Below are 19,650 nucleotides of genomic sequence, written 5' to 3'. Positions count from 1 at the left end.
AGGTCTTTAAGCTGGGATGCTCAGAAAGCATTTTGGTCTGCAGGGTATGTAACACCACCCTTGAAGGTCCTGTGTGCTTCCCTTGCCTCTGTTTATTTTGGGAGTTGTAGGTGTTCCTGAAATCAGATGTCTACTGCCTATTGACCCTGCAGGGCAACACGGCTCAGAGACGGGCAAACTGAGACATGTGCTCTTGAGTCCAGCACAAATGTGGGGTTTTGCAGAAAAAGATTAAAATAATAAAAGACTGCCCCAAGGAAACGTGCAGAGAGACAGGTGGGCAGAGGAGAGCACTGGTACAAGCAGACAAATACATGGATCGAGGTGTGTCACGCTCCTCTGGCATCTCTTTGGAGTGGATGACCGCGGGCAAGGGCTAAGCCAGGGATGGCACGCGCGGGTTTAGACCAAACCCTTCAGGACTGACCTCCCCAGCGCGATGGAGCAGCCCTCGTGGCTGCAGCCCTTCACGTTTTCCCACCTTTCTTGATAAGCATTGTGGCCTCCCGTCTGCTCTGCCTTTTCTGCAGGGATGCCCCATCCCTACCTCCCTGCGTTCCTTCCCGTCTGTCCGTTAACCAAGTGTTGAACTTGCACCCCAAAAAAGGCAGAGATGTTTGTCCTCTGCCAGCGTCCTACGGCCGTGGGTCATTGTGGTGCTGCCCCTGCGGGCAGAGGGATCTGGTTGCTTAAAAGAAGCACCAATTCTGCAAACCCCTGGTCCTCCTGGGCAAGACGCGGTGCAGGAGCGTTTCACCCGTTGCCCTCCCAGCTGCTGGGTCTGGGTGGGGGGTGGGTGGGGGCTTGGGAGGTTGGAGCACAGCCATGAACGGCAGTAAAGTTGGTCCTCTCATCTCTACTGGGCTAACGGGAGAGGTCTTGGAGCAAACCCTCAGCAAAGCGTATTACTTTTAATTTTTTTAAAAAGAGAGAGAAAATAAAAAAGAAATCTCTTAGAGGAATCAGTGTTCTCTCTTAGTGACACCCTGCTGCAGTCCTTAAGAGGATCTGTTTTTATCTCCCCATGTTCATCTCCGCCGCCTTGCCAGCTGTGATGCCCAGATGCTGTTTCAAATAACAAGGAATCGCCCTCCCGTTGCAGGTGGCCTCTGGGAGGCAAAAATGTTATGCAAAATTAACAGGGTGGGTCCCCATCCCTGCCTCTCTTTACAATTCTTTTGTAACAAGAAATCAGGAATATTTAGTTAGTTATTTCCAGGTCTGAACATGTTCCTGATACTCCTGCTCCCCAGGGACAGAACGCCCGTTGCACAGATGTGGGAAGGGTAAGGGAGGCATGGCGGCACCAGTACATCACACCTCCTATCCAAACTATCTTTAATAATTACTCTGTGCCAATAGTTGTATTGACGGGCGGTGACTCAGTTTTCCCATTTCCACTTCCCAGTTAGGTCACCCAAAGCTGGAGGATTTCAGCTGCTCTGGCAAAAATTCAGCCTCAGCTGCTGCGTGTCCCATCGCTCAGGTCAGCCCAGATCTGCTGGCGGCAGGAGTCCCATTTTCTTCTGAAGTTCTACATAAAAAAGATAACGCCAATAAACGCCTCCAGCTGGAGCGGGCCCTACAGGACAGTTTGCCTGGGAGAGTTCACCCAAGCCACTGAGCCCCAGCGCGGGTGCATCCATCTTCATTAACCCTCCGGCGGCGGGCGCAGCGCGATGCCGTGACCAGGGCTGCTCCAACTGCATTTAAGCCAAACTTGTGCAAATGCAGAATGCTCAGGGGTACCCACACATGCTTTTGGGGAGCCCTGGGCCCGTGGGGACGGCTCGGGTGCCCCGCTGGCTGCGACACCAGGACAGACCTGCTGGCAGCAGTGCAGGGCAGAGAATGAGAAGAAATACAGCCAAGCAGCTTCATCTTTTAAAAGATAAGCCCCCAAACCTTACCCGAGCATTTGTCTGCCTTCACACCCTTTGCCAGGTGCTGCCTTGCCTTCGCACCACTTTGGGGTGTCTGGGTCCCTGGGGTCTGGGCATGAGCCCTGGGGGAGGGGGATGCTCGGAGCTTTGCGCAGGGACCTGCAGAGCAGCGACTGATGAGCAATTCAGAGCTCGTGGGATTGAATTTGATGCATTTTAGGAGTTCTCTGTGGACTCTTCTCCTCACGGGTGGCAGGGTGGTAACAGAATAAATGTTGATCATGAGAGCCGTGCGTGATCCTCCCCTCCACAGCAAAAGCCCTTTCCTCATCCCAACAGTCCTCGCGGTCCGGTTTAAGAAAATTATCAAAGATGACTTAGAAAGGCATAAGGGGAAAAAAAGGGGCAAAAGATGTGCAGGAAAGGGCAAAAAGGCATTTCCAGCACCGGCGGGCTCTCACAGCTGTTTTATGTAACCAAGCACGTGGCTTTGCACGTTTATTTTCTGGCTTGACACAGGTTATCTGATTGCCAGGCAGAGAGCATCTCTGTTAAATGATGTCAATCCTCGCCGCACTAGCATTACACCATCATAAAAAATTACATAGCTGCTATTTTTGGGTAGCAGCTCTCTCCAACTCAGTGAATAAATGCATCTCCATATGACTCACTCCAGGGGATTATTAATAGACACAAAAGCAGAATGCCAAACCCCCAAGAATATCACTCAGTTCTCACATGTAGCTTTCTAGTTTCTTGCAGTAATCACACGAATACTTTTTTGTCTCAAAAATTATTATTTTTTTAAAAAAATATATATATACAGGGGAACAAATTTGCTATTCAACTCACACCTTGAAGGCTTGTGGAGGGAAAGAAAGTCTGCAGCGCTGGAGGATGCTCGTTGCAGCAGCTCGGGGCGTGCAGGGTACCACCCTCCCGCCCAGCACCACAACCAGGGCAGACCCGTAAGGCCAGGCGGTCGCTGATAACAAGGCTTGAGATCAAAGCACAGGTCTCCTGATTTACACAGAAACCATCGGGATGGCAGCGCAGCAGGGACGAAGCGAGTCGTTCTGGGAAGGAAAACTCGCGGCTCCTTTTGCTGTGCGACACCAGCGGAGAAATCAGTGATGGGCAGCTACTGTCAGGAAAAGACACGGCCTCCAGCCCGGAGCTCACCCCACGCCAGGGCCGGCTTCTTCGTTCAACTTTTCAGGAATTAGGGTGAAAGCCATCGGTGGGGTCCCCTGCCGTCCTGGCCCCGCTGCCACATGGAACTGCTGCGCTTGAAGAGTGTCAGCTTTGGTAATGCCGGCAAACCTTGGAAAAAACAGGACAGTTTTCTCCTAAAATGTGCTGTTGGTGTTCACAACGCTGCCGAGGCGCTGCTGTGGGCGCAGGAACAGGTGCCCACGAGGACGGTGTTACTATAGGTGGCTTTTACGAAGCAGGTTCACAGTCCCACACGTTTATGATGATGATGAAGATGGAGAAGATGGTAAGGAAGAACAACAAGATGATAAAAATGATAAAAGCGGATGTAATGGGTAGAGATATGCAGTTACACTAAAAAAATAGATATTTTTTTAATATATATATTTTTTAAAGCAAGTAAGTATCGGAAGGCCAGAGCAAGGTCTCCCGGAGCCCTCCCTCCCCCAGGCTGAGCCACCCCAGCTCTCCCAGCCCGTCCCCACAGCAGAGGGGCTCCAGCCCTCCCACCGTCCCCGCGGCTGCCTCTGGGCCCGCTCCGGCAGCTCCATGGCTGGCGGGTACTGGGGACCCAGGGCTCCAGGGGGGTCTCACCAGAGCGGAGCAGAGGGGGGGCACCCCCTCCCCGGGCTGCTGGCCACGCTGCTGGGATGCACCCAGGGCACAGTGCTGGCTCATGTCCAATTCTTCACCCACCAGTGTCCCCAGGTCCTTCTCCGCAGGGCTGCTCTCCATCCAGCCATCCCTCAGTCCATCCTGATAGCGGGGATTGCCCCAGCCCAGGCGCAGGACCTTGCGTGTGGCCTTCTGGAACTTCATGGGCCCACTCCTCCAGCCTGCCAAGGTCCCTCCGGGTGGCATCCCTTCCCTACAGCGAAACAACCGCACCCCTCAGCTTGGTGCCACCCACAGACGTGCTGAGTGTGCACTTAGTCCCACTGTTGATGCCACTGATAAAGCTACTGACTACTACTGGTCCCCGGAGGGGCTCCTGAGGGACACCTGTGGCACAGCCACGACCCCACAGGCAGGTGCTCTCTGGCTGTATCGGCCTCCGTTGGCTTTGGCTGGCCCCTCCGCAGGCTGCGGGGAGCCCTGACCCTGCTGACATCCCTTCGCTTCGGTGCCTTCTCCCTGCAGATGCAGAAATCGCCTCCACAAGCCACTCGGCACCTCCGGCTGGAAGGCAGCAGTTCTCCATCCTGCTTGGTGTGTGCGGGGACCTGGCTGGATGCACGCTTGCAGTCATGCAGCTTTAGAGACGGTGCTGCCTTTGGAAAACGTTGTTTAACCTTTGTCGAGTTAGAAAACGTGAACTTACAGCGGTGATCGTGCCGGGTAGGCGGTTTCACGGAGCCTGGTGCTCTTCATCGGTGGCAGCGGGTGGCAGTGAATGGGGGGCACGCTGCGCCGCTGCTCCCCACAGCCTGATGTGACCTGGAGGTGCCGTAGGTTTCCCCCATGCTGGGGGGGTGAAGGCACCTGGTGGGCCATCAGAGCACAAGTTTGCCAGCTCGCAGTTCAGAAAACAAAGGAGAAATGGCCAACGTGGCAAGTCACATTGGAAGAGGAGCATAAAACATGTATGCTGGAGACAAAGCCTACATGGTGTCACGGACTGTCACCTGCAAAGCTGCAACGCTAACCAAAGCTGCTGGTGGGACAGAAGTCCCAACTGCAACTGGAAATCGCTCCCTTTTGTTTAAAGCTCTTATTAAATTCATTCCTTGGTGGATGCATACATCACCCAGCTGGAAGCGTCTCCTATCCTGAAGGTCTGGCATGTCAGCCAAGCTGATGTGGAGTTGAGTCATTGCTAACTCCAAAACTGAAGTGACAGGTAATTATTGTTTTATAGACTTGACAGAATTGAAATAGCTGAGAACCGAATATTTATCTTCAGTCTCATTTTCGTGCAATGATGGCAGTGTCTTTGGAGTTGAAACATGTCTCTGGTGCTTCATCTACCCATTCACTCGACTCATCATTCAGATTTTAAAATACTTGTGCTTCGTGGGCTCTCTTACAGCCACAAAAAGGTACGCTGCAAAAAAATCATGCAATATTGCTGGTCACTGCCTCCCTTCTCTTACAGCAGTGGCCGCTGCGTCTTGAGGCAGCACCTCGCACAACTCCACCGGCTGCTGGCAAGGTCAGAGCCCGCCCAAGTGCATGCAGGGATGACGGCATGAGGGTGATGGAGGGCGTTTGAGGGATGAAGATGTCACCTGTGCATCCAAGGTCTGAGCAGCACTGCTATTCTTGATGAGCACAAAGGGATGGAGAGGTGCAGTAAGTCAGCCCAGGTTCAGCATGGCCCGTCCGTGGCCACAACGAACTTGTGGCACAGGAGGAGACCGAGCTGGGTCTTCTGGGTCTCAGCAGAGAGACTTAATTAAACAAAAAAACTCTTACTGAAAGCAAAGGAGGAAATTAATGTTGAGTTTTGTATGGTATAGTTTTGGGGCTGAAGTCCAGTATCAGAGGAAGGTTCATGGGAAACAGCAGTATGAGTAGTCAGCTAATTAACTGGCTGCTTTGATGAACCTTTTCAAAGGTATTTGGCCAAGGTCTGCAGATGGGTTTCTCAGTTTTATCTGTTTACCCATCCATCCTCTCCAAATGTCTACACTGTTTCCAGGCTGCTCTTCACCCTCGAAACCGTAACACCTGTGAGCAGTAACATCTATCTGCACCAGGCAAATAAAGCACCTGCAGGCGCGAGCCCTTCATGGGGAGTCAAAGTGGATCCTGCCCCAGTCAGCCCAGGCTTATTTCTAAAAGGTAAATTCAAACAGAGATTAGAAGTAACAATGAAAGGAAAGGGCATTTGCCACACACTTGTTCAAGACAAGTGTTCAAGACAAGTGCCAAACCAGCGAGTTCAAGACAACATCCTAAAAAACATCAGCCACACCAGCAAAAGCCCAGAGAGCTTCTAACACCCTGCCCAGTTCTTCATGATAAAGTGGGAATCTCCACAAAATTTCAGAGAAGCCCAGTTTGCCAAGCTGTGCTCCCCAGCGGTTCCTACAGATCTTCGTTTATGTGGACATCATGGAAAATCCTGCAGTAGCCCAGCAAGTCCATCTGACCACGCATTGCTCCTGCGAAGCCTTGCTCCCAGCCAGGACAGACTGGGGTTTGCTCAGGTCCTTCGATGCTTTCTCAGAGTCCCAGCGGTGGAGAAATCACTCCTGGTCCCTTGTGTTGCACGCAGAGACCTGGCCCAGAACATCTCCTGCCAGGAGTCCCAAGGGACAAAAGTACAGCTGTCAGCATGTGAATGATGTGAAATGATCCACAGCCTTCCAAGAAGAAAAAAAGCACCAATATGATTTGGGGTTTCTTTAATCTAATGTAGGCGCAGACTCCTGCGGCTCAAGAGATGCCCTGGGTCAAGCGATGCTCTTGGTTACAGCGTGATGCTGTCGAGGCAAAGCAATGCCTTGGCACCACGGGTTGGTGCTGGCATCCAAGAGCAGGATTTCCCCTTGCCCCTGAAAAATCCAGATTCCAAATGCCAACCTTCCAAACGGAGTAGAACCAGAGCAGCACACAGAATGGCCAGCTCCTCCCTGGACCAGAGCAGCTGCAACCCAAGCACGTTAGAAAATTGTCCTAAGCCACACAACCACACTTCAGGTAGGAGGGTAAAGTCTCCTCCTGCCCGCCGTGACCGGACCTGCTCCCTTGGTGAGCTGGATGCTGTACGGAAGGTAGAAGGGATTGGGAGGGGACACAGGTGAAGAGAAACTCTCAATAATTAATAAATAAATAAATAAATAAATAAAGGCATCAGCTTTTCAGGTCAAAGCGTCTGTGTTGCAATAGATACAATATGGAGACAGACAGTGACTGAAGGAGACATTGCCAAAACCTCGCAAAACTAGACCGAAGGCAGAATGTGTCCCTGTCTCTAGTTACTAGTGATGGAGGCAGAAATTAGTGTCAGGTAGCCAACAAACACTTAAAACACTTTTTTTTCTTCCCCGCCCGCCCCCCCCCCCCCCGGAGTCCTGCTTCAGGTGGACCGTGCCCTAGGAGCACTGCATCAAACCGCTCCCAAACTGCCCCCAGTGCTCCAACGTTTGGTCGCGGCAGCCCCCAGCAAGCCCCGCTCCTTAGGTGACTGCCCACGATGACAGCGGCACAGCACAGCTCTGCTGCACCGGCTCCGTGCCCGCCTGGGATGGAGCATCCCAGCCCTTGGACGGATACGGGTCCCTGGGGATGCGGGTCCCTTGGGTTTGTATCTGGGAGGCTTTGGTGGGCACTGGCTGGATCTGGGAATGGCCACCAGCCTGATGGGAAACTCTTCCAGCTCCCCGGCTCCTCTCCTGCTTGGGGCAGGCTCTGAAGGCACAGCTCAAAGGGTTTTAGACGAAAGGGAAAAACATCCCAAGGGGAAAAGGCTGATTGTAAAACCTCTTCTCCACAATTTTCTCCAAGATCCCAGAATATGGCTTGGAGCTTATTAAATAGTGCGTCAGCCTCCTGAAGAGAAGTTTGGCCCCAAAGCATTTTCTTGGTATTTCTTTTAAAAGAAACCTGGAAAAATCCATTTACAACTAAGCACAGCGTATCGGATATAAGCACTTTTCCTTCTCTTCCTCTTTTCCATCCTGCTGAATGTATTTGAGTGGAGGAAAGTAACACGGAGGTATGGCTTCAAGGAGAGCTGCATCTTAAGCTACCGTAATCTGCTTATGTTATTATAGATCATCAGCTGCTGCCTATATATATTTAGACTTCTAGCAAAGTTTGCTAGGATTTCATAAAGGTGAGAGAAACAAAGCAGGTTCAAGAGCAACGTCCATCCAAGTGACCTCATGGGTCTGCTCGCGGCACGTGCAACTGCTTACGAGGAGGGTCAGCTGGTCCCGTTCCTTTCCCACCTGCTGCACCGCTGCCGTCAGGTCCCTGCACTTGCTCTGGACATGATTTTGCAGCAAGTTGCTGCTTAAGGCTTGAGGAAGTGGTTATACTGCTTCAACAAGCAAAGCAGACAGCTCTTCGTGGCTGAGGGGTGGAAAGGATGTCAACCCAAGCCTGAAGTGTGTAGAAACCATCTTATATTTCATAGACTTCAGATATTCAAGATTGGAAAGTCTTGCCTTCTGCTAAGTTTTGTTTCCATAAGCACAGCTCCTTTTCCCAGGTAAACAGTGAGCATCTTTGCTTTTCCATATCCCAAAGAGAAGCAAGTCTCCTGCCTGACCAAGAAGCTCAGTCAGCTGAAAACCATCAAGAAATTCCTGGGTTGTTGGTTCACCTGGTACATGGTCCCAGTAGCAAAACATGCCAAGGATTTGCTGACTTGGTATGAACAGGCAACCCCCGCCCCCTGCCCCAAAACCTCAGTTCTGTTCAGGTTTCTTGCAGAAGGGTAGAGCAAACTGAAGTCTGTCACCCTCACCCCAGTCCCACCAGCAGCCTGCGGCGGTCCTGGAGCACGTCAACTCCACAGACAACTGCTGCTGCCCTCCAAACCTCCTGCCCATCCTCATGCCTCTACAGCCAGCAGCAGGACAACCCACCCATGCATTCACAGACACCGTCACCTGAAGGTCCATCAGTGTGGTTATAATTTATACAGAAGACTAAAGCATTTGCTGCTGGTCACATTAAGCACACAGGCAAGGTGGGAATTGCTTTTTCTCTCTCACAAAGCTTCCACCGAAGCCCTTACCTTTGGTGCCATCACCATTGGCAAGGAAAAAAGAAAAAAAACCAAACCAAAACCTAGTGACTGAAAGAGACTCCAAGTACAAGGAGGCTGGTGTACTGAAAGACCACGATGTGTCTGTAACACAGGCGTTGTATGGGGAAATCTATACACGAGACGTTCAGCGTCTAGAAAATGAACCTAGGAAATGTTTCCAAAGGACAGACCCAATTCCATCACTCTTGTACCACCTGCTAAAGCTTTATGAAGCACTTCTGAGAGAAGGATTTGTGGGATCAAGCCCCAGGACTCTTTATTAATTAAAGTGTTTAAATAATTGAAAGGTGCAGGCTCTTGACTCTCCTTGGCATGGCTACCCGCTCAAGCGCTGACATAAATTATGGAAAAAAATCATATGCAAGGAGGCAGAGTTATCACCGTGAAGAATTCCTAACAGATCAAATGGCTCCGTAGCACTCCGAGATGCCAGCAGCCCTAAGAAGGATGATGTGATGGGAGGAAGGTGGCAAAACCTCATCTTCAGGGAGGTTGGGATGCTCAGGAAGAGCTGTGTGGCCAAAGCAGCTGCCAAGATGCAGCGAGGATTGAGGAAAATCAGAATTGGCTGGCAATTTTTGACCACCAACAGGATAAAGATGCACATAGTGAAACATGCCAGAGAGGATCCTTTTACATGGAAAGCTACTGAAGCGAGGTAGCGCCTGAGATGTCCCAGTCCTGCAATCCAGCAACCACTTGACTCAAGCTGAGGCTGGCAGAAGATGAGGGGCCTGAGCAGTCTGCAGTGTGCAGGAACAGCTTCTGCCTTAAGAAGACAGCCTGCTACTGCAGCCTCACAAACGCTGCTTGGGAAGCTGCTCTTGCCGGAGGTGCTCACATCCAGTCCTGCATGGATAAGAGTAACTCCTGGGCCCTTCTCCCTGGTGGAGCCTCTCTCCCTACCCCACTGCCTGAAATCCAAAGGAAAATCCAGTGCAGGGAAGGAAGAGTGAAAAAGCTGGGCTTTTTTTTTTTGACATATTCTAGGTATGGCACAGCAGCAAGAGGGAACAAGATCTTCTGACATGGACTGACTGTCCAGCCCCACTTGGAGCACACACTGGAGGAAATCTCTTTAGTCAAGACATTCCCTAATATTTTAGAGCCTTTCAGAAGTCACAGGTGATTTTTGATGGACTTTATGACAGATCCTTTAAAGGGATCTGATTTTCAGAAGATCCAGTGAAAAACAGCCAAGGTGAAAGGGCTTTGGGCTGAGTGCCCACCCAAGTGTTGGCCACGTCAGCGCAAGGTGCTACTAATGCAACCTCATGGCCTCTTCCACAGACACAACACACATCAGAGCAATGAAATCGACACAGTACAGAAACCTATTGTCCTGACAAAGTTTCTCCATAGGATGCCATGCAAACCTGGCCCTCATATGGTGTCAAAGCAGGAAGAAATATCAGCACAGGTAACAATCTCCTTTGAAATAATAAATACAAAAGGTGTATTCTTTTCTTAAGGGTTTTTTTTTTGTAGGGTTTTTTTTTTACTCATGACAGCATTTGTTAAAAATATTACATCTGCTTTTGAGAAGGTAATATCCTCTCCATAGAATACGGAAAAATAAACTCTACAGGACACGCAACAGATACCGCCAGTTGGCACAGAGCTGCTTTAAGAGATTAGATCCACAGACTCATCAATGCAGAGGGCTGGTTTTGCCTTCCTTGTCCCCAGACTCTTAAGCATTGTGTTGTAGGAATGGTAAAAGACAAGAATACATAAAAACAGTAAAATGTTTATTTTCTTAGAAAAAAAGAGATTCAAAATGATTGTGATCACACTCCCATTCGTGCTCAGCAAAGCCAATACTGCAAGCTTAGTCCTTGATTAAGATACCTATTAAATGAAACTCTTTTTCCTCTTAAAATACAAATTCCTGCTCCTGCATCACTTCCAGTATTTCAGTGATAACATGCTTTTAATGGATAATAATTTCTCAGCTTCTTCTCAGCAGAGAAACAAGGCCTGCCACGGCAAAAACATCCCATCTCCAAAGCTTGAAATCACCAGCGTTAATAAGCACTCCGGCCCGAATGCGGACGGACAGACAGCTTAAGGGTGTTTCTTAGATGCTTGAATGTTCACTTATGGAAGCTTTGTATAACACTACCTCATCTGATAGAAAACAGGCCAGAAGCCTCAATAAAATCAACAACGTCTTTTGGATTAACTTTAAGGATTTGCTGCATATCTGGACACAGAAAAAAGTGAGAAGTTGCAACAAGTTTTAACTAGCAGCAACAAAAACAGTTCCTTACAAGTTCTTAGCAATATTCCTCATCTGTTCATTAAGAAACACTGTAACTGAATGGAGCATATAATGTGGAAATGATCTTCTTCTGTTATGTAGTGCTGTTCGCTCTAGAAGACTTCCAAAAGGTCTCGACTGGGTTGTAATCTATTTACACAGTAGTATTCCTGGTGCGAGTGGCAGAATTGGCACTATGTGACATCTTCCTCTTCTGAACAATAATCACGACCCTGTAAGGAGAAAAGCCAGATAGTTTGTAAATGACTACTTGAAGACAGGAATACCATCAGGCAAGGGAGCACTTACTAATAATACGTATCAGTTCTCTAAACTTAGAAGCCTTAAGTTCAGAGCTGGGTAGAAACCTTAAAAATAGGGAACAGAATTTGCACAGCTCCTCCAACGATTTCCGGAAGGTTTGCACGAAACCAGGATAGGAGACTCATCCCTTTCTGTCACTATCAATCTCATAAATCTCATCCCCTATACTCAATTCCAGGGGGAGTCCAATGCACTGATTTACAAAACTATTTTATGTAAAGATAAACCTTGATGGACAAAACCCTATAGATCTGCTGTGAAAACATAAATCTCCAAGGCAAAAAGCAACGAAGCACGTAATCCTACGAGCAATGCAAAGCAGCTGCTGTGAACAAGAACCTCATCTGATAACCTCACCAAGAGTATACGCAAGAGCAAAAGATGCTGTTTGTATCGAAACTGCACTTGCACAACATGGACTTCTCACAGAGCAGGCATGTCATGCCTTCCGTCCCATCCCGAACACAAGGCTTGCAGCCGCATCGATCTAGGTGTTGCCCTCGGGAAGGTCTGGAGAAGGGATGTCCCGTCCCTCACTTGCTGTTTCTTGCAAAGCAGCGAGAAGAGGACCTGACAGGACCCACTATCCTTGTTTCTCCACACAGGAACAGCTGGAGCTGAGCTTTTCAACACACAAGCTACCCACGATATCCTGCATAAAACAAGCATCTCAAATGCAGCACCAAAAACCTAAATGTCCAGGCTATCTCCCATTGTTCCCGTGTGCCAGGTGCATCACCCAAGCACTTGCATGGAAAATCCCAGCAGCTGTGCAAAGGGCTGGTGAAGGAGAAACACAAGAGTCTCAGACCTGCAATAAAGTGTAAAACCTTGACAACGCCCTGTAAGCAGAAGAGCTGAACTCAGCATGGTAAAATGGGTGAAGCTCTACTCAGTCAAGGAGCGGCACCCAGTTGCCCCACAAATCAAAACTGGTCACTGTCCTGCCTGGAAAGGGTGGGGTGGGGTGTGGGGCCAGAGAAAAAAGTAAAAAAAGAAAAGGGAGAGATGTTTCTTGATGGAGCGATCAGTTTCTTTGGGATGCACAGCTAGGGTACACATTGGGAACAAAGGCTCCAAAATGTCTCTGCAATTAAAATCCCAATGACGATGCCGGGATCGCAGAGCTCACTTTGCTGGAGGGTCCACACCCAGGAATGTGTGCTGCTTTAACAGCTCTCTGTGGCCCAATACTATTAGGAAAAAGGCTTTCTTAGTATGTTAAAAAAATAAACAAACCAAGAGTCTTATCAGCCCTAATTTCAATTCAGCAATCCCTGACCCAGAAAGAAAGAAAAAAAATACATTTTTTAGAGTAAAAGATTCTACTCAGAAAGAAGGAATGCTGAAATACTTCACAGCAAAGCCCAAATCCATCGGTTTTCTCCATGCCAGGGACCACAATACATCTGGACAAACCCACGAAACGGAACTGCTGGTGATGAAAGCTTTGTCCGACATGCTTCAGAGCTGCGAGAGTCACCAGTAGTGAACGATGACTGAGGCTCAGAGCATTTCCACGAGTCTCATTCACCCCGGTTCTCCCGGTCCCCCAGCCCCCTGACCAAGGCAGAGCCCCACGGCCCACCACTGCCCACCACACTCTGCACCAGCGGCCATCGGTGCTATTAAAGGCTCGAATGGACCCAAATGTGGAAGCAAGCCATCTTGCCTTTCTTCCCGCCCATTATTCCTGCCGTTCAGCTTCTGGGTTTGCTCTGTGGCAACCAAGTGCATCGCTCCTCAAAAAGATACCAAGAAACCACTTAAAAAGCAACGTGCTGAAAAAGTCCTTTCCATGGCATGGAAATACTGCCGCTCTCCGCGGGCTGCTGCCGCTGGACAATTTATTTCCATCTTCACGCCGGTGGCGATGGAGACACATTGGTGTCTCGGGGGTGGCCTTTGAGGCCATGGCCCTCCGTCGCCGGTGGGCAGCGACCTGCTGCCATCCCAAGCTTCCCACCACCCCGTGTGGGCGGCAGCAGCGCGGCAGCAGCGGGGGGGAGGGTGGGACTGCCTGCAAGGCCACAGAGCCCACCTACGCCTTGCTGCAGCCTGGCGCACATCCCTCCGCCCGCCCGGCCTGGCACAGCCCCGCTACCCCGGCCTGCCCAGCCAAGCCGCTGCCCAAGCCGGTAACGGCTGGAGGAGCCCCGCCACTGTGGGCTCTGAGGGGAACGCTGCAGAGCTGGGTGCGCTTCAGCAGCGGCCGCCCCCGCCAGCGTGCCAGCTGGCAGGAAGGGGGAGGATGCGGCGAGGGACCGGGGTGGCGGGGGGGAACCAAAAAAGGCTCCCGCGACCACTGAAGCCTTCACATCCACTTCCCCGCTCCACCACAGGGCCGCTGCAACGCAGGGGAAGGGACGCGTTTGTTACACGCCAAGAATAACGTCAGAGCGAGGGCGCGGCGGGGTGGCAGCTTGCACGCAGCATTGGGGGTTTGGTTTCACTTGGGTTTTATGGCGAGTTAAAGAGGACGCTGCTTTGCTTTCCTTGGGAGAAGGAATGGACATGTCCCCCCTCCCAGCGGTGGAATGCGATACAGCCTGTGGGACCCCCCCGCCTCTGGCAGGTTTAGTCTGTTTTGTCAGGGGTGGGAATCACCCGTGACAGCAAACACCCTGTTTCGCATGGACTCCTGCACCCACGCCAGGCGTCCGACACCCACTGCCCCAGCTACGGTGCAAAGATCCACACCAACACGCGCCTGGCGTTTAATCCCAGCATGAACACAAAGCGTGGGGGGCTCAGCCCGGCAAGGTCTGAAGCACCCTGGCCCAGTACAGCAGGGTTAAGCACACACTAGTCTTTAAGCACAAGGGAAACAGCATTTAAGCCCTGGAGCAGGTGACAAACCCCCCCAGATAGAGCAGCATCGTGGCTGGAAAATGAGGGGGCAGGACTGCCAGCCAAACCCTGTGCCCTGCTGCCCAGGGGAGCAGGCTCCCATCTCCAGAGGAGCCACAGGCACTGAGCAAGCAGCTAGCAACAGGAACGTACGGGCCGTCCTTTAACAGCCCTTAACGGCACAGGCTATCAAATAAGTTTTAATGGCTGAGAATGTAAAGAACTCCACTAAGGAAGATGAGAATGGGAACAAGCATGTCCAAGCCCAGGTAAATCCCGCCTTTCTCCCTCACAGTTTCAAAGTCCATCTTTCAGCTTTTGTAGATGTCCACAGAAATGCCTTAACATAAGTGTATGAATTTACGGTAATTAAAAACCCAGCCTTATGCTCCTGTCCTGCTGCTTGCACCCAGACCAGAAGGGCTCACTCCCCTGCTCTCTCCCCTTGCTGTGTCCAGAAAGCACCACCATCCCGATGCCCCTACCAGAGAATGCACCAGGGCTGATGATATCCTTTTAGAGGAAAACAAAAAAAAGGAAGAAAAAAAAAAAAAATCACAGGAAAAGCCCTTTTCCCCATTGTTGCGGGTGACAGGCCAATAAACAAAACCCCATGCCGCCCGAATGCAGAAGCCTTCCCGGTTCAATAGGCTTTTGTGCGGCTGGCGGCCTTGCCAGGGAGAGCAGGCAGCTAAGGAGATGCTTCTTCTGCCACGGCCCCGCCGCTTGGCACCAGCATCCTCCCAGGGCGGCCCTGGCCAGGAGAGGAGGAAGAGGAGGCCTGCCGGCCCGGGAGAGGGAAATGAGCTGCACCAAGCAGCCCTTTCTTCTGCGATGGCTGAAAGAGCTTGCGGGACACAGTGGCCCCTTTCAGAGGAGATGGCCGGCGCTGGGAAATGTTAGCCTGGCTCCGCGGTGGGAACCCTTTTCATCAATCTGGTTTTGTTTACAGCGCTTGCAGAAAGGATGGGAAGAAAATGCCGAGAGGCGGCACTAAATAATTGTATACTGTGCTAATTTTTGTCCGTTTCTTATTTTGTTAGAGAAAAATCAATAGAGTCATTAAGAGCAATCTACTTTGCTAATGAGTTTTAGCCTAATAATTCTGCCCTTGCATACGTTTCAGTTAGCAACCCCCCTTATTTCTAACGGCACTCTTTAGATACGATACAAGGAGCTGCATTGTGCCTTCCCCTGCATTTCATGCCCAGTTTTACTAACAAGGGGATGGAGCGAGTTGCCGCTGGGCATCTCTCCCGTGGCCTCCAGCAACAAACTGGTAACCTCCAACCCAGCTCCCAGTGGCCAGGTGTGTGGATCAACAGAGAAACTCCTGCAAATCCACCCTGACACCTGCCCCGGTGTTCAAGACCAAGTTACCTCTCGACCTAAAGCGACATCCCCTGCCACAGCAGAAACACAATGCCCCGGGCTCAGGGTATCCACCAGCCGCATGAGAGTTCATAGCCAGACATTGCTATGACAATTTTTAATCTCATTTTTTCCATAAGCATGTTTGCATTGTGATTATTTTTTATAAGCCACTGTAGCCACGTAGGAAAAAGCTTGTGATGATGGCAGTGGTGATGATACCCTCTGGTACAGCTTACCTGGATTGTTTTGATGGGGTTTTCTTAAACCACAAAGCCAGAGATGCTTCTCTTCTGGGGGTACAATCCCCAGACATAATCCTAGAAATTGCTTGTCAACTGTTCAGTTATACCTCAGCCTTGGTGTTTTCTCCTACAGTGAGACAGCTGCCTGCACACTGTGCCACAGCCTACAGTAATAACATATACTTAAAGGAGATAATTTCTGATGGTTTTTTACTGCTCCATACGTAGGGTTCAGAGAAAGCAGTCATTTCTCAGATTTTCCATGACAGCCATCATCAAATGTTTTTGCTAGCAAACACTAAATGGGGTAAATTGTCCACATTCAACACTTTTTATGTCATAGCTTTTAATTTTGCTTCTATTTGATATTTTCATGCAAGAAGGCCCCCTCAAGTCTAGTCTTGAGCCTGCAAAAACTGCGCTCAGGATTAACTCCCTGCTCTGAGCCATCCTGTTCAATTAATGAAATTTCTTCTTGGGGCATGAAGTGGAGTTTGCATGTGGTCCTGCACTATCAGGGTCCAAAAAAATTTGAGATGCAGGAAGGAAAAGAACCCAAAGGCTGGAGAATTTTTAGGAGAGACATGGTAATTCTTCTGCTGTGTTTCACAGCGACTCTTTGTGAATCCGTATGCAATATCTGACTAAATTAGCCCTTGCACTATTTGATTAGAGAGAACCAGATAACTTATTTGCCTGAATACCAATACGCATGACCTAATTTTGCTACAGTTTCTGACTGCAGCCAGCAGAACACACCAGGTGTCACACAGACAGGGATGCTCTTACCAGGAGAAATTTCTATCTTCTTATTTTGAGATGGTATTTCAAAACCAGATTTATCACACTGTGATGAGTGAGCGACTTTCCCCGTCCTGGCTGCAGCTAGTGGGGCTCATTTCTCTTCTTCTGGGTATCATGCAGCAGTTCTCAGATTATCCAGTGGCTGCTGCATTTGCTTTAGAAGGGATGTGTCAATTGCTCTCTGCTTCCTTCTTGGGTTTTCCAAAGTCATATTTCTGCCTTCATCTCTCAGGTCAGGCAAATCACTTGTACTTCTGACCCGTGTCTTTCTAATTGACTCTGGGGGACTCTCTCCTCGAGCTTACATTGCTACTATTACCTGTTGCTCTTCCTTCGCTGGAATACATTTATGTGATTTCACACAAGCCCAATTTTCAAAAAATGACGATACCGTGGTCACCAGGTGAGCTGCCTCCTTACCGCTGCCTGCCTCTGCTCCATTTGCTTCCCAAACTCTTCACACGCATATTTCTTTTTGTCTCCCAAAGCAAACCCGTGACCCTGCTCAAAAGAACTTCAGCGAGTGTGAAACCCTGAGAGGACTCTCCACAGCTGCTGGCGGATGTCAGGAGCATTTCTGAGCCAGCTCGGGCCCCAGCCCTCAGGCCTCATGCTGCTCACAGGTGCCTTGGTCCTTCCCTTTCCTCCTCTCTCCCAGTGTGGTGCTCATCCAGCCCTGGTGGTGTGCCGAAGCTGTGCTCACCCTCTGCCACTGCACCAGCATCCCATCATCTGAAAACCACCCCACAGCTGCGCTGAGATCTGTTCAACCTTTTAAGCACCTGGTTCCTATCGTGTGGACTCATGCTGCCGCTCGACGGCAACACTACGCCGCAGTCTGTCCTATACATATAACCACTGGCTCCTGTGCTGCTGGCTGCTTAACTCTACCCAGCTACTCCCAACCTCCCACATAACTTTTTATCTCTGGCTTCTCATCAGGTTTTAGGGGTTTTTTTCTGCTCCAGTTCTGGTGCCCCTGAAATGACTGGGCTGACTCTAGCAGCACCAGCATCTAACCCTATGTGCGAGGCTGACTTCTACATTCTCAGTCGGTCCTACCTCAGCATTCAGTGTCGAGCCGTCATTTCGTTATTCCTTCCAACAAACCCTGTGACTGAATTACTGGGATCACACACAGCTCCATACACGCAAGTTCAGCTCTAGCTCTCCAAGCAGGGACAGACACTCGCACAGAGACACAAACAGATGTCTCCCTCTGAATGCCTCACAGTGTTTTGACACCAAATTCTGCTAGACCAGTCCCATGCTCTGGGGTTGACATTCTGTTTTTTTAACTTTGGGTGGCATTTAGAGAAGGAAGTTCAGCTTCACAGGGGCAGCCAGGAATGCAGATGCGGGCTGGGTACCAGCAGGGGCTAGACTTAAGAGAGAAATTCTCCAGACCATTTCATTAAGGCTTTTTTTGATCTCCAGGATTCATAAATACTTCACATTTTCAGGTGCTAAAACGTCTGCCTATGTTCTTTCCATTCGACACTCTGATTGCAAAAAATTTATTTTAGCTGACCTTTCTGTCTATTTAATTGTTTTGCTGAGTCCAAAACACCCATTTAGTTTTCCTCTCTAATTCGTAGCGCACACGTTAAAGTTGTTACTCATTCACATTAGGTGACCTCACACCCCTTGGGATTTCAACACAAGTTGAGGGACGTTTTGCTTCTGACTGTAGAGTTTCTGCAGACACAGCCCACAGAGTCAGTGATGAACAGCATGTCTCCATTACAAATCAAACGCAACTCATGGCAACACTTAGCCCGTGAACACTGCAACATGTTTTGGGATCTCATCAACCATAGGCAATGCCCCCCACTTCTGCAGACTACTTCAGCTGTAACTGGTGAGCTGCTCTAGGGATGTAAGTAATTGTCCAACTGCTGTCGTCTGTTTCCCTGGAGAAGGGACCCAAACAATCCCCCTCATATTTTCCAATCTTTTTTGGCATTTGTGGTGGACACCTATAAAAACAATGTATTGTGGGCAAAGATTGATTGAAAAACCCAAAACTTCTCTTGTGAAGATTATTTCCTCAGACACAGGAGGTCCCCAGAAAAAGCAAATCCCATGTTCAGCTGCACATTAACACCTGCCAGCAGGTTGAAATGCATGGTCGCCGTCTTTCTCTCTTTGACAGATAAAACTGTGTGTTTCCTCTAAACAGGCAATCGCCTGATATAGAAGATAAAGTAGTACAAGAGCCCTGGAGAACACCTGTAAACATCTGAGAGCATGATCCAAACCACGAGGAGACACGGTCAACTGCATCTCAATGTGGCAGCCGGTGAATGAATGGTATTACTGTTCTGAAACAAATCTCGAAAACAAAAACTAACCTCAATTCATAATTAGATACAGCCATCAGATGGTCTGGTCTGTAGATAAGATAGATCTTTGGAAAATCCATTTCACTGTGGATTTTGTGTTTAACATTATGAACATGATGATGTCCAGGAAAAGCATCTAAATATTTATAGGGTGGATGCATTTATTCAAAGGAAATGTAGCTATATTATGGATATGTAGAAATTCTACTTTTAAATGCATACAGGTTACGCAAAATCTTACTCCTGTGAAATACTGGCATAGAAATATTCTCAGGAATCTACAAACTCCTCCTCACTTCTATTCTTCCCCTTTATCTAATATAATGCTTCCATAATTCATATTTTTTTAAAGTAGATTAACACATTTCTTGCTTTGGACAAATAAAGAGATTCACCTGCTGTAGCACTCCAAGTCCTAAGATCAGGAGTGCTGGCAAAAATGGCAGAAATTCAGAGTCATCCAAGTAAAAATTTCTCTCCTACTCTGCAGCCTAACACTACAACTCGAACAGAACAGACTATTTCAGTTGGAAGGGACCTACAACCACCACCTCGTCCAACTGCCTGACCACTCCAAGGCTGACCAACAGCTGAAGCACGTTCTTAAGGGCATTGGCCAAGCGCC

The 19,650-nt window shown here is 49.4% G+C and overlaps 1 protein-coding gene across 3 annotated transcripts in view; it reads right to left on the bottom strand.

Annotated features, from left to right (window-relative positions):
• Window positions 1–10,553: 10,553 nt before the first annotated feature.
• Window positions 10,554–19,650, bottom strand: part of C11H1orf21 (chromosome 11 C1orf21 homolog) — a 125,104-nt gene continuing 116,007 nt past the window's right edge. For all 3 annotated transcript variants that reach the window (XM_056356260.1, XM_056356262.1, XM_056356261.1), the window contains exon 6: window positions 10,554–11,319. In XM_056356260.1, coding sequence (XP_056212235.1) covers window positions 11,281–11,319 — 39 coding nt within the window. In that variant the 3' untranslated portion in view covers window positions 10,554–11,280. The remainder of the gene's footprint in view (window positions 11,320–19,650) is intronic.

This window comes from Falco biarmicus, chromosome 11 (assembly GCF_023638135.1).
Source record: "Falco biarmicus isolate bFalBia1 chromosome 11, bFalBia1.pri, whole genome shotgun sequence".
Lineage (NCBI taxonomy): Eukaryota > Metazoa > Chordata > Aves > Falconiformes > Falconidae > Falco > Falco biarmicus.
This window is presented reverse-complemented; position numbering and strand designations above follow the sequence as displayed.